The sequence below is a fragment of the Aquarana catesbeiana genome, linkage group LG13 (genome assembly GCF_042186555.1).
Source record: "Aquarana catesbeiana isolate 2022-GZ linkage group LG13, ASM4218655v1, whole genome shotgun sequence".
NCBI lineage: Eukaryota > Metazoa > Chordata > Amphibia > Anura > Ranidae > Aquarana > Aquarana catesbeiana.
Window position 1 is genome coordinate 101,137,633 of NC_133336.1, and position 15,447 is coordinate 101,153,079.

General features: G+C 42.4%; 1 protein-coding gene across 7 annotated transcripts in view; it reads right to left on the reverse strand.

Annotated features, from left to right (window-relative positions):
- The window catches only part of RYR3 (ryanodine receptor 3), a 1,082,755-nt gene that overhangs the window by 403,153 nt on the left and 664,155 nt on the right, over positions 1–15,447 (reverse strand). For all 7 annotated transcript variants that reach the window (XM_073608696.1, XM_073608694.1, XM_073608691.1 and 4 more), the window contains one exon: positions 9,896–10,042. In XM_073608696.1, the coding sequence (XP_073464797.1) occupies positions 9,896–10,042 (147 nt within the window). The remainder of the gene's footprint in view (positions 1–9,895; positions 10,043–15,447) is intronic.

Here is a 15,447-nt window from a genome sequence, read left to right on the forward strand (position 1 = left end):
GATGTTAAAAAGGTGCTCATACACTGGATGCTTGCTGTCAGATTCTTGCAAAGTCTGAACAGAAGGGCTGGCTATGATGCAAACCGAACTGATAAAGACCTCTGTGGACCATCTCTGCTGAAAAGAAAGGAACTTTAACCTACCTGTAAATTCTGTATCTTGGAGTACAGTACAGGACAAAGGCTCGATATGTATAGATCCTGGGTTAAAGGTTGCTACTTTCAGGTAATTGGACACTGGCAAAGCTTTTGGAAACATCCCCATGATCCTTCCCCACTTACTGAGACCTCTTTTTTTTAGCAAGCCATGCAGAGTAACACAGGAATAGAAGGTAAGATGTCCTGTGTCCTGTAACATTTTCCAAGTTATATACAGGTAAATCAAAGTTTAATCTTAAAGCGGAGTTTCACTAAAAAAAAAAAATTTAGATGTCAGCAGCTGCAAATACTGCAGCTGCTGACTTTTAAAATAAGGACACTTACCTGTCCCGGGGTCCAGCGATGTCGGCACCCGAGACCGAGCCGTCCCTCGATCCTCGGGTGCTGCCGCCGCCATTCTCACTGAGGGAATCGGGAAGTGAAGCGTTGCGGCTTCACTGCCCGGTTCCCTACTGCGCATGCGCGAGTCGCGCTGCGCGTCTACACTGGTCCCCGTTGTGTTGTGGGAACTGTGTATTTCCCACAACACAACGGGGGTGGGCGGGGAGTCTGCGGCTAGCTGCGGCTAGCTATACCCGGAAGTGGGTGCAGATACCTGTATTATACAGGTATCTGAACCCCCCCCCCCCCTGAACGGTGCCAATTTTGACACCGGAGGGGGGGAGGAATCCGATGAGCGGAAGTTCCACTTTAGGGTGGAATTCCGCTTTAAAGTGGAAATAAACCCTCCTATCATTTTCAGCCCAGGAAGCTGCCATCTTGGCCTCTTTTTCACCTTCAACTGCTAATGCTGCACATCAGTTATGACATCAGCCATTTGATGGTTTGACAGTTTGGTTGAGAGCACAGCCATGCCAGGAAGGTAACTGTTTTTTTAAACTGTTAAATCGATGGGTGGAATCTTTCTTACCATTGTTCCAGTGGTGGCAGTTCCTGTTTGAGGTCATTCCCTTAAGAGTGCCTGTTTGACCCACATGCTATACGGTACGTGTGTCCATCGAATCTTTTTACCATTTTGACTGTATTTTGAAGATTCTTCCTGGATTATCCAAGAAAGATCTTCTTCACTTTATTTTGAACTTTAATGGACCTTCCATAGATGTTTTTTATTCACTTTGGACCTTTTGGTTTTGTTCACATTCAATTTTGCATTGCCTACCTCACCTTTTCAGGTTCACACGCTATTTACTTGCTCACTTAGCACCACACTTTTATTTTTTATTTCCATCTTGCACTGTATGTCTAGTGATGTGTTGGCTGCATATTTTCTTCTTTTGTTTTACTGTTTTGGATCATTGCACATCTGTACTGTGAAGCGCCCTCCAATTAACTTTGCTGCATTTGGCTGAATTTGGGCTGAGAGTATATCTCTAAACACTGCAGAATTTGCTTCTGTCTTCTGTCACATCATCAATAAATACCAATGACCCAGTGCCACTGGAAGCCATGCATGCCCATGCCATCAAACTGCCTCCACTATGTTTTACAGATGATGTTGGATCATGAGCTGTTCCAAGCCTTCTCCACTCTTTTTTCTTCCTGTCATTCTTGTACAGTTTTAATCTTAGTTTCATAGATCCAAAGAATGCTTTTCCAGAACTGGTCTGGCTTTTTTAGATGTTTTTTGGCAAAGTCTAATCTGGCTTTTCTATTCTTCAGGCTTATGAATAGTTTGCACCTTGTGGTGAACCCTCTGTATTTGCTCTTGTGAAGTCTTCTCTTGATTGTAGACTTTGACAATGATACGCCCACCTCATGGAGAGTGTCCTTCACTTATCTGGATGTTGTGAATGTGTTTTTCCCTACCATAGATACCATAGATCCGTGGATCTCTCTGATGGATTTATTTAACTGCTTAAGGACCAGCTGCCGCAATCGTACTGCGGCAATGTGGCTCGATCCCGTTAATCGCCGTCATTGTACGTCGACTCATACACAGCGATTTGTGAGCGAGCATCCACTGGCCAGCCAATCAGCGGGTGGGGTGAACTTGATGTCCGCCGGCCACCCGCGATCGATCGCCGCAGACAGAACGGGGGCCTGCCTGTGTAAACAAGGCAAATCTTTGTTCTGACAGGGGAGATCCCACAGATCCTGTCTTTCTGCTATGCAGGAAGACGGATCTGTGTGTTTCCCCAGTCACGCAGTCCCCCATACAGTTAGTAAACACACCCAGGAAACATATTTAACCCCTTGATCACCCCTGATGTTAACCCCTTCCCTGCCAGTGTCATTAGTACAATAACAGTGCATATCTTTAGCACCAATTACTGTAATAATGTCACTGGTTCCCAAAAAAGTGTTAAAAATGTCGATTAGGTGTCTGATCTGTCCGCCCCAATGTCACAGTCCCCCTAAAAATCACTGATCGCCGCCATTACTAGTAAAAAAAATAAAATAATAAAAATGCCATAAATCTATACCCTATTTTGCAGACGCTATAAATTTATAACAAACCAATCAATATACGCTTATTGCAGTTTAAAAAAAAAAAATATATGTAGAAGAATACATATTGGCGTAAACCGAAAATTATTTTTTTTACATTTTTTGGGGGTATTTACTATAGCAAAAAGTAAATAATATGTTTTTTCTTTTATCAAAATTGTCGCTTTTTTTGTTTATAATGCAAAATATAAAAATCACAGAGGTGATTAAATACCACCAAAAGAAAGCTCTATTTTTGGGAAAAAAGGGACGCAAATTTTATTTGGGTACAGCGTTGCACGACCGCGCAATTGTCAGTTAAAGCGACGCACTGCCGTACCGCAAAAAATGGCCTGGTCATTAACCACTTCAGCCCCAGAAGTTTTGGCTGCTCAATGACCAGGCCATTTTTTGCGATACGGCACTGCGTCGCTTTAAATGACAATTGCACGGTCATGCGACGTTGTACCCAAACAAATTTGACGTCCTTATTTTCCCACAAATAGTGCTTTCTATTTGGACACTTTTGACACATTTTTGGGACAATTGACAATTATACAGCGATTAGTGCTAAAAAAATGCAGGGAAGAGGATAACACTAGGGGGCGATCAAGGGGTTAATTGTGTTCCCTAGGTGTGTTCTAACTGTAGGGTGGATGGGGCTGTCTAGGAGGAGAGAGGGATCGGTGTTCATACTTAGTATGAACACATGATCTGTCTCTACTCCCCTGAAAGAACTGGGATTTGTGTGTTTGCACACACAGATCCTGGTTCTCGCTCTGTCTCGAGTGATCGAGGGTGCCCGGCTGTCATCACGCTCACCGGGCACTCGCATCGGCTCCAGGCACACACTGCGGGTGGCGCAGCGGGCGGCGCGCACTTTCCCCAGTAGCCAAAAGGCGAAGCGCCGTAAGGTAACATTGTTTCGCCCAGCCATGCCATTCTACCGCAGTAAAACTGTGGCGGCTGGTCGGCAAGCAGTTAAGGGGGAAAATCTTCCGGTCCTTAAGTGATTAATTATTGAAGCCTTACAATGGCCTGTTTCACTTGCATGGACAGCTTCTTTGAACGCATGATGTAGGTTCACAGCAATAGATTCCAAATGCAAATACCACACTTAGAATCAACTACAGACCTTTCACCTGCTTAACTGATGAAGAAATAACAAAGGAGTAGTCCAGACCTGGCCATGAACAGCTTTTGCTTCAATTGTACAATTACTTTTGGTCATTTGAAAAAGGGGGGTTGGCTATTCTTAAGAGCTGTAAATCCTAAACCCTTCCTCCGATTTGGATGTACATACCCTCAAATTAAACCCAAGAGTGTGCACTTTCAGCCCATATCCATTATATAACTATAGCTTGAATATGTTTTTATAAATACTTGAAAATAAACTAAAATTGTGCCTGTGTCCAAATATATATGGATCTAACTGTATATATATGCTCTAATTCAGGGGTCTTCAAACTACGGCCCTCCAGTTGCTCAGGAACTACAATTCCCATCATGCCTAGTCATGTCTGTGAATGTCAGAGTTTTGCAATGCCTCATGGGACATGTAGTTCTGCAACAGCTGAAGGGCCGTAGTTTGAGGATCCCTGCTCTACTTCATTCCAAAGGTGTTTGGGGTGGAGGAACTTGACTGGCCTGCACAGAGTCCTGATCTCAACCCAATAGGACACCTTTGGGATGAATTAGAGTGCAGACTGTGAGCCAGGCCTTCTCGTCCGACATCAGTGCCTGGCCTCACAAATGCGCTTCTAGAAGAATAGTCAAACAATCTCATAGACACATGCCTAAAGCTTGTGGACAGCCTGGGAGAAAGGACTATCCAATTTCCATTGCTTCATTGGTAATCCACCGACTAGGGAAGTGCCTTGCTTGACTGGGCTAGAAGCATAGGGATATTGAGATATGCAGATCATTTGTTCCAGGTCAGTAGAATGTTGTGTTGGGGGGATTTGAGTGGAACTAAGCAAAAGAAACAGTGTTTGAATGAGGCAATCATGATACCGAGGACTGTCATCGAGACTCTCAGAGAGGAGGAGACTCTTAAAGAGGAGCTCCAGACTCCCCCAAAAAATGAAAAGTCAGCAGCTACAAATACTGTAGCTGCTGACTTTTAATGTGAGGAAACTCACCTGTCCAGGTATCCAGCAATGTCCTCACCCGAACCGGTTCTTCAATTGGCTTTGGGTGCAGGCGCCGGCATCTCAAGTAAGGGAAACAGGAAGTGAAGCCTTGCGGCTTCACAGCCTTTTTCCTACTGTGCATGCGCGAGTCACGCTGCACCTTGTGAATGGTCCCGTAGTCTTCTGGGACCTGTGAAGAAGACTGCAGGGGAAGGAGAGGGGGCCAAATTTCCTGCTCAGATCAGTGGGAGCGGGTACCTGTCAAAACCAGGTACCTGCTCCCCCCCAAAAAGTGCAAGTGTCAAATGTGGCATTGAAGGGGGGAGGATGCAAACCTTCTCTCATACCCAGACCTTAAAGTGGAGTGGAGCTCCACTTTAAGGTCTGGGCATGAGATCCTAGAGCAGTGGTGGTCAACCCGGTAAATGCAAAGAGCATCTAATTCAGCCCCAATATGTCCAAAGGGCCGCATAATGGAATTTGGACCTAAAAGTATAGATAGACAGCAGATACAGTATATAAGGAAAGAGATAAACATATTGAATTTTGCACACATACCCCCGCTGGACTATTATATTCTGGCAACCACTGGCGTCGGCAAGCAGAATACCTGAACAGTGCTCACAGACAAACATGTGACATCACACCACTTCCTCTTTAAACACAATGGTTCTAGTAAATATTCTTTGAGGGACTGCTGTTACAAACTATCAATGCTCCTAATGCCTCACAGAAATTGTCTATTCAGATGAAACGTACCTTGGCTGGGCAGGAAATAGCGGTGACATCAATACGCTCGTGATAGTGCTAGGACAATTTTTGTTACCAATGCCTGTGATTACAGTCTTGTTGTAAGTAGTTTTTAATAAATGCCCGTTTTTAATTTGGACGCTGCAAAATGAGTTTCCCTTTTTTCTTATGATCACTAATTGAATCAGCTTCTGAGGATATCATGTGGCTACATCTTTGCCTTGTTTTCACCAACGAGGAAGGCTGGATAAGTCAAGCTGATCTGCACCTAATGTGAGGGGTAATAGATGCAAGTACAGACCTTGATAGGTCTTTGGATCTGGTAAGGAGACAATTTTGCCTGATCTATTCAATCACTTAATGCTGCACTTGTTTTAAGGACTTTTGCGCTTTATCACTATGGACTTTATTGTTTATATGATTATTATTCATTATATTTGAAGGTGGATTCACATATTTAGACAGCTCAACATGTTTTTCTATATATGTGTAGGTACATGATAGCCTGGATGCCCCGAGTTCTTAAGAGGGGAGAAAAGGTGCAAGTACCTACTGTATGTGAATATCCTGGGTGCAGAGGATAGGCCAAATGACAGTGCAACAAATTGAAAGTGTTTGTTTCTTCTACTGCAAAGCGCTGATGAGGTGAGTAAATGGCAATAAGGAGGTAATCATCTTGAATGTTTATTGATGCCAAGTCTCGGAGAAACAGAAACTGCCTTGCAGATTCCATGAGAAACTTGTGAATGCAAAGGTACTTGTTGAATGGTTTTAGGTTTAGGATATGCTGAATAGGGTTTTGAACAGATTTGAATAGAACAGAATCCTTTAAATCTGTGCTCCGGAGGGACCTTGGGAGATAAGAAGGTTTTGGACACTTTGTAAATCCTTGGCAAATTTGGTTGGTTTAAGAGAAGAAAGAGATGAAGGGGTACAGTTTTAAACTCTATGTGTACTCCTTTGAATCCTCAGATTGAACCTATAGGTCTGGAAAGTCTCTGATCTAGAGTAATGCAAACTGTAACAGACATCTCCCCATTCTTAGGAGTAAGGGTCTTTGTGGCTGACTTGGTGGGCTTTGTGTTACCAGTATTGTGCTGAAAGGATAAGCTTGATTTTGGTTTTAAAGATGAAGCCTGATAAGAGCAGTGTGGCACTCTGTGTATTGAGGAAGTAGATACTCCTGAAGAGGGAGTTTTGGAGCCTTCTGCTATGGGAGAAGGACCTTTCCTCCTGTAGCATCTTTTATGATTTTGTCAAATGCCTGACAAAGAGATGTCCTCCTTCAAAGGCATACAAGTGAGGTGTCCTTTACAGGCAGCTTCAGCTGACCAGGCTTTCAGCCGTAAGATTCTTTGCATATGGACAGAAATAAAAGCCATTACAGAAATTGATGTCATGACTTGTTCTAGGACATCAACAGAGAAAAGTAAATTAGTGATAACAGTGTCACCTATGTTGTGATGTAACACCAGCTCATCTAACTAATACTAAGCTTTAAATGGTGGAAACTTTACCGCCAAGTTTGAATGTTTAAACATTCAAATCAAACTGATAGTTTAGTTGTTAAAAAAAAATACTATTCAGGATACATTTACAAGTGTGCTGCAAGTAATGGAAATATTAAAAGAGGAGTATGGACTTTCAAAAAAAACCCATTTATACTCACCTAAGTGGATGCAGCATCGATCCGATGCTGCATCTGTCCCCTGCCAGCTCTGCACTGAGAACTGAGTGATAAAAGACTGCTGATCGCTGACTGCTGTGAGCACAGAGCCAGGGACTGTCAGTCTCCGGCTCTCTGCTCTGCCCCCCTTGGCCCCCTCCCACACTCTCACTGGAGCGCTGGGATGTGGAGGGGTGGGAGGAGCTGGCTCAGCCTCTCAGTAGGTCACTGAGAGGCTGAGACAGTTATCGGCCCAGGTTTCTGGGCAGATACCGACCACATGGTATAGCCACAATAGCTTTGGCTATACTTCTCCTTTAAGTTTCATACTTGCTAAAAGGCTGCAGTAACAGATCAATTACAGGACAACCCTGTCTTACCTTTGAACTTGGCTGGTCCCTGTATGAGTCCAGGCTTTGCCTGTCAAGGTGGGTATACCGCCAGAGGGGTCTGCAGGCTCTGGGAACCATAGGAATGGACCATAGCACCCTGAAATTAACTACATGTGTTGCAGTAAATGCTGTAGTGATCAACCAAACAGGAACCAGTGCCCAAAGCAACATTACAGGCTATCTCCACAGCGTGGTTCTGGGTACCGTTCCCAAGGTTTTATCAAGGTTGCTTCGATCTGGGTGCACTGCTTCTTTGGTAATAGAAGACAGTGAAGAGGCTGATTAAAGAGTTGATAAAAAAAAACTGAAGTAAATAAGAACTTCATAAACATAGAAGCTTCTCCATAAGGAAGAAGAGGTCCATCATTTACAGGACACTAGCAAAAAAACTGAGGTCTCACTGAGCAGGGTAGAGTTATAGGTATACACACAAGGGGGGCATGTCCAAAAGTTTGCCCAGTGTACAATTACCTGAATGTAGCAGCTTATAACCCAGGGTCTATGAATACCCAGTCTATATTCTGTACTGTACGGTTAAAACAATATATTTATTACAAAGTTGGAAAACTTTGGTCTATTACTCTATCATCTGTTGTAGTGCCATGTTACCAGATGGATACAGTGATGTCTGCATGTTTCACAATGGACAACAGAGTGCATGGAAAAATCGTTGTGCATGGAATTTGGTGCCTAAAAGTTGATGTATGCCTAAACAGGGACACAGACTTTAGAGAGTGGTTGAATGTATAGGAATGATCAATAGAAAAGGTCTTTCTGGCTTTTTTATATGAATACATGTACACAATTTGGTTTCCCGAGTATAGCATGTTCATGATACCCAGGTGGAAGTCAGAACAGGGAAAATAGCTTATTTCAGGGAACAACAATGACTTGGAAAGTAATAGGCTGGGATGAGGGGACATTTTTTGCTGCTGCATACAAATGTTTGTTGTCTGTTTCAGCCAAAAACAGCCTTATTGCCACACCATTGGCATAAACATAGGTTAAGGAAAGCCTTACATTCATGTTGACGTGACAGCTAATACAGTAGTCATGTGGTGGTCAGATTATATCCTCATGATCGGTCACTTTATTATTTATGCACTCAGATTACCGGGTACTTAGTACAAATGCAGCAAAGGGGCTCTAATCATTTGCTCCTAAAATGCACATACTGTACAGTACAATAAAACAAAGTACAATACAAATGATGTCAGCCAAATCTACCTTAGCGCTGGCTACCCAGTCTTTGATAGATTAGATTCTATACCAGAATGGGTACAGTTGGTTATTCTAGAAGTTCTGTGCTCTGGCCAAAACTCTGATTTGTAGTGGGACTGATCAAAACTTTACAAACATAAATGATCAAATGCAGTTATAGTACAATCACATTCATTACCCTACAGATTTAATTCAGTTGCCTTTATGTACATATTGAGTGCAGATTGTGTTTTTCCTTTCAGATTCCTTTTTGTAGAGGTTCTTTAAGTTTAACACTAGCACAAATAAATAAATAGTATGCACAACAGGGCTCACCTTAAACATTAACAATCTTCTTACTGTTATTCTGCATTTTAGAGTATACAGTATATATCCAGGGATGAGCTTTTCTTTGAGCCCCCAAATATGGCCACCTAAAGAAGCCTGTTATTAGGAGGATCCCATTTTTGTGTGGGGATCCTCCAAGATGTTCAGGAACTATGGCACAGAGATTTTGCCGCTATAGTCCCCAAGAGATATAAAAAGTCAGCGGGTGACTCAGCTCATCTGTCTACCAATACCTGAAATGTAACTTTTGAGTCAGTTTGCTTTTTAAGGCTGAAAAAGGCAAAAAACAAATTTTCTATGTTTAAAGAGGAAGTAAATTTTGTTTTGCAATAAAATGTCTGACAGGCAGGGTATTTATGACAGAAGAGACTCTATTGGTTTCTTCTGCCATAAATGCATCCTTCTGCCTCTCAGCTGTCATGTTCACTGTTCATGCTTAGCTCAGCGAACATTTAAGGCACCAATAGACCCCCGATCCATGCCGCGATGATGTGACTACTGTATGCATGCGTGGGAGTGGCCTTATCGCGGCCTGGCCTATCAAGTGGGCAAAGGCACGGGACCCAGAAGGAAGACCAGGCGAAGATGGAAGCGTCGGGGGCCCGCTGGATCAATCCCAGCACTACGCTGGAGGACACCATATAACAGGTAAGTCTGCCATAATGTAATAAAATGCTGTGCATACTAGTACATTTTGGCATAACTCACCTGGGGGACCTTAAAAACAAAAAAAAAATTGTGGACTTTACTTCCTCTTCAAGGTGAAAATAACATTAAAATAAATTGTTCAATTTATGCTTGCATATAATGTTGATCTATTACCTGGCTTGTTTGGGATATGCTACGCATCTTTTCATTTTCCCGATGCAGTGCTAGGGCTTCTCCTTCTTTAGTTCTTTCTACACTCCATCCGATTGCTAGCATCGTTTTCACAGATTCTCTTATAGGCCAACGGTAAATTTCTTTCTCCTGGCAAAGGAAAAAAATAAATTGTCACCAGGACACTAGAAGAGTCAAATGTCACTCACTGTTCCATGAATCTATCAATATTCACACCATGCTACTGTAGCACAAACCCAGGACTGGTCTGGCTGTGTGGTCCTGGGTTTCATTGCCTGAAAGGCACATAGCAGCCAGGCACACAGTAGTTTATAGTCACTCGAGTGAGAAAACAGGCTGTACATGTCTTTTTGCAGTTTATTTTGCTGATAGAACTGTTATAGCAAAACTATAATGGAATACTATAAATCTGATCTGCTCCTTCAGGGTGAGAACCACCCTCTTGAATGTGAAGGGTAACTAGATTCCAAACAGGAACTCCTCAACGTGAGTGTAATCCTGAGTGTACTATTGTAGGCTCTCCCAAAAAGGGCAAAGAAAAGTCTCAGGAATACACATGGCAGGTACTCACTTGTGCCCTGTATACTGTACCTGTCAGCTTCTGTACTTGTTGCCTGTGTTCTGGATTCTTAGATGAGCTTTCTGCATGCTTTCAGGAGGCTAGGACAGAGGTCCCTGAGCCCAAGCAGGAGTTGGGAACCCAGAAGGAATTCTTTGAAACTGCTGGTAGTTTCCAAAGGATGCCTCAGCCATCATTACAGTAACAAAAGGAAGCGATTCCAAGCCTCAAACTATTAATGCCCCTCTTAGCCCCCTGCTGGTCACTCACTCTCCTGACCAGGGATTGGCTAAAGAGGCATGAATATGCAGGCCAGGGTCAAAGCTCTTCCTCCCACTATATCCCAGAGTTCAGTAGGCTGCAGGGAAAAGTAGCTGAGTTTATACCAGCAAAACCTGGAACAGACTCTAACAAATAATAACTACTCTCCATGATTACAGGGAGGCCAAAAACTACATTGACTTAACACTAGTCGCCTACTGAGGGGAGCTACACTACTATAAGATTTTTAGGGTCAAAACTAGACAAAGTTATGGTGGGACTTGAATGCTGAACTGAAAAATTAAGCATCAACCAGGAGAATTGGTGCACTTCAGAAGACATAGATTATATTCCAAACAACATACCATTAGAAATGTAACCAACACAGATAGATGATACAAACTAGAGATCAAGTATTCATGTCAACATACAGCTATTACAAAGGAATGAAAAAAAGTAAAATAAAGCCTAAGCTGTTTTTTTCATATCCAGAAAATGTTCACAATGTAAACTAGATTAATCATATTACCAATTAAACATCTTTGAAAAAGTTTCCACTGTAGAATTTTAGATTTAATATGAAATATTACTTTCAGATATAACATATTGCACCATTAGAGACATGTGAGATATGTAGCTATCAACTAATATTCTATGTGTACCATAAGCAATAGACTGTTCACAATCTTTATGTATGTCTTATAGTCAACACTACTCCAGTCTCCAAGGTTGTGAAAATGCATTGTGTGTTTATCAGCTGTCGCAGAAGTCAGTTTGTTTAATGTTTTAACAACAAACTGGAAGGTTTTGCCGAGATAAAACAGGGTTTGGAATGTGTTTGCATCCCCTGCTTGCATACAGTGTGCATTCTTGCATTTTACTCAGTAAATTATTCCCTGTTCACACCAGCCTAAGCTTCCTGTTCAAAGGCTTATTTATCTGGGTTTCCTAATTCACACCTCCCAAGCTAATCTCAGGCACTCCGTGATATGTTTTTGGTTCAGATATTCTCCTATTAATCTTCAAATAACTAGAACTATTTCTTTCTTGTAGCCTTTCCTGGCCAGTGCCACAAACTTGGAACAAAAAAGATGGCAGTAAATAGTCATAACTTTTAAAATGATATGCCAATGGCAATTGACAAGCATTTAAGAAAGGACCTCTTTGTTCAGTAGACAAATAACTTAGCTTATTTGCTACCTTTCGGTCTGTTAAATTGTATCTATAGCCCAAACATTTTTTTAGAGTGAGGAAGGATTAAAACCACAGCTTTTACTGCTGTCCTAGGGTCCGAAATTGTAGCCAGGTGCTGGGCTACAGCAATATGGAGAAGGAGACATTGGCTTTTATTCTTCTATCCCTCTACTGTGATACTGATGTTATGCTGCACCACTCTTCTCTGGCTAGCAGCAGGAGTGCTAAAGCCAAGCAAGCAAAACTTCTATGCAAAGTGTTGAGAATCCTAGGAGTTGTAGTTTGAGACAGCAGCCATATAATGGGGCCAATTGATTCCTTACTCTAAAAATCCCAAAAGGCACTGTGCAGTAGGAGAAGTGAGAAATGATTTTTATTAAACAGCCTGGGAAAGTTCTTCCGCTTGGCACCGAGTGAGTTAGAGAGAGGGCACCTTTGTTTAGATATTTACCTGCCAATGGAAGACCATACCAGTGGAGATCCAAGCCTGAGATTGGAAGTGAGGATGCCTGGGGGCAGTGCAGCACCACCAGCATCACAGCACCTGCACCGCTGCCATGGGGAGACCTGAAGCGTCTGCTCACCCTCTGCTTTCCACCACTGACCACCAGAGGCTTCTGGAGAGAGAGCAATGGGGCCCCTCTTCTACAGCGAGAGGTCACCTTAGCATCCCAGGAGCTGTTGAGAGGGCTATTTGCTTACTGCTGATACCTCTAGCAGGGACTGAGCCACTGAGAGAAGGACACCAAGTATACCCAATTCATACCACATCCATGCTGCACTCAATAACGCATTTATTCCAAACCTAGACTGCACCTATACTAACACTATACCATATTATACCAAACCTTTACTGCATCTGAACCAAATCTACCTTGCACCTATGCCGATATATATGACTATACTGTGTCCAGTTTAACTAGGACTGTCATTAAGTGCACTGACGCTCTTAAAGGGCCCCAACGATAGCCTGCAGAAGAACATCTGAAAGGACTGCCCCTCCCATAATAATTATTCTGCAAGCCCTCATTGTTCCCCTGTCTCCTCCTGCTAACATCCTCTTTACTTTTGAATAGCACATACCCAGTCAGTCGAGGACTAGCATCACTGCAATAAATGTGCTTGAGCAGTATAGTTTCAGCACTGGATTGAACTTTAGTACTGCTCACTGTTTCTCTTGAGGCGGCCTTGCTACTGTTTATGCTGTTCTGAATGCCAAATGTCAACTTATGCCTAGTCAATACTGTTAATAACTTTGTATGCTAAACTTGCTATTGCCTTTGTTAATCCATTTTATGCTTTCCTAGTTAACAACCATTTGGGGTGACAATATATTAAGTTTGTCTTCACTACCTGGTTTAGTGCCTGTTTCCTTTGATATAGTGCTACTACTGGGGACTAAGAGCCCTTTCACACTGGGGCAGTTTGCAGGCGCTATTGCGCTAATAATAGCACCTGCAAACCGACCCGAATGTGCCGCTACTTTCATTCCAGTGTGAAAGCCCCGAGGGCTTTCACACTGGAGCGATGCGCTGGCAGGACGGTAAAAAAAGTCCTGCCAGCAGCATCTTCGGTGCGGTGAAGGAGCGGTGTGTGTACCGCTCCTTTACCGCTCCTGCATATTGAAATCAATGGGACGGCGCGGCTATACTGACGGCAAAGCGCCTCTGCAGAGGCGCTTTGCGGTGGTACTTAACCCTTTCTCGGCCGCTAGCGGGGGTAAAACCGCCCCGCTACCGGCCGCATACCGACGGTAAAACGCCGCTAATAATTGCGGTCAGGGCAAAGAAGGTCAGGGCAAAGAACAGAAGACCCCTCCCAATCAGTGGCTCCAGGAGTAACACTACAAATATAGAACTAAAAATTGTTTTTATTATATTTATTTGATAAGTGCAAAAAATTCCCTGCTGACCATGTAAGAAATTACATGGTCTTCTAGTTATTACAGAAAAGACAACTGAGCAGGGTAGACACCATTCAGTCCACAAAATTGCTGTGTTTTGCAAGTGAATTCCTGGCATATCAACAGGTATCTTCTGTACTTGTAGGGTCTTTAAGGCCTAGTTCACACCTATGCAGGTTGCAGGTTGCATATTCCAGGTGCATTTTGCATTTTTCAATACACATTTTTGATCCCATGAAGTCTATGGAACCAAAAACCATTAAAAAAGTCCCTGGCCCTTTCCATAAAATGCACAGATGTGAACTTCATCCATAGGAAGCCATGTTAAATGGACTGTAGTGTGTTTCTGCAAAACTGAAAATGCACTAAAAAATGCATAGGTGTGAACCAGGCCTTAAGGGATAAAATGAGCAGAGATGTGCATATAATGCCGAGATGTAGTGCATATGTTTTTTGCCCTGACATACATTTTAACAAAGTTTCTCATGTGCGAACATAACTGGTTAACCCATGTAATGCTCCTGCAATTTCCTCTCCTGCCCAGTTCTTTCTTTTCAATTGAAATCCTTCAATTTATATAAATTTCCAAGTATGCTTAAAGCACTTGAAACAAGATCACAAAATCCACCAATCTAGCAAAAGCTACAGATTTAAATTAAAACCTTTTTTCCATATAACTGACTTACTTCTACTGAGAAAAACTGTGTTAATTGATATACTGCTTATTTATTCACTATTTCTTTCTCTATTAAAGATTTTCACAGGGTTAGGCAATAACCAGATGTAGAGACAAGTAGAGATATTTTCTTAAACCCTATAAGAATGCTAATACTCACATTCTACATTTTTTACAAAGCTTCTTTTTTATATAGCCTGACAAACATAAAACTTTTAATCTAGATTTGGTTACAATTTCGAGTGCATTTTCTATTTTGTTTAACTGCAATTAAGATACCAGCCACAATCAAGCAGAATTGGTTACACAGAGAAGGAAGACGAATAGGAAGTAGCTTCATGAAGCAGTGATTAGTCCAAGCATTAAAAGTTAAAAGTAAAACAGACATGGCTGGAATATTCTCATATTCCTTAGTTTTTGTATTTAGGCAAATATAAAGTGGTAGGATACAGTCCAAAATTATATATATGATATAGGCATGAAGAACACTGACTTTATCACATGTAACCTATACTTGACGCCAGCTACAGAGGATATAAAAAGTCTACACACCCCTGTTAAAATGTCAGGTTCCTGTGATGTAAAAAAAATGAGACAAAGATAAATCATTTCAGAACTTTGTCCATCTTAACCGCTTGCCGACCGTCCGCCGCAGTTATACTGCGGCAGAATGGCACAGGCAGGCAAATCGCCATCATTGTACGGCGGCGAGCGGCTGGCTGGGTCGGCCTCGACGATCGTATTCGGTCAGGAACCGATCAATCCCCAGGCCCAGGCCAATGAAATCTGGCCTGGACCTGGTGATCGGTCCTGACGAATGAGATCCTTCCCCTGTCTATGTAACTGTAAACACTCAATAAAACAATATTAGTGCAGCGCAAAATATTTGAGGAAAACAGTCCATATAAGAATGAAAATGAAGGAACTAAATAGTCCAAACA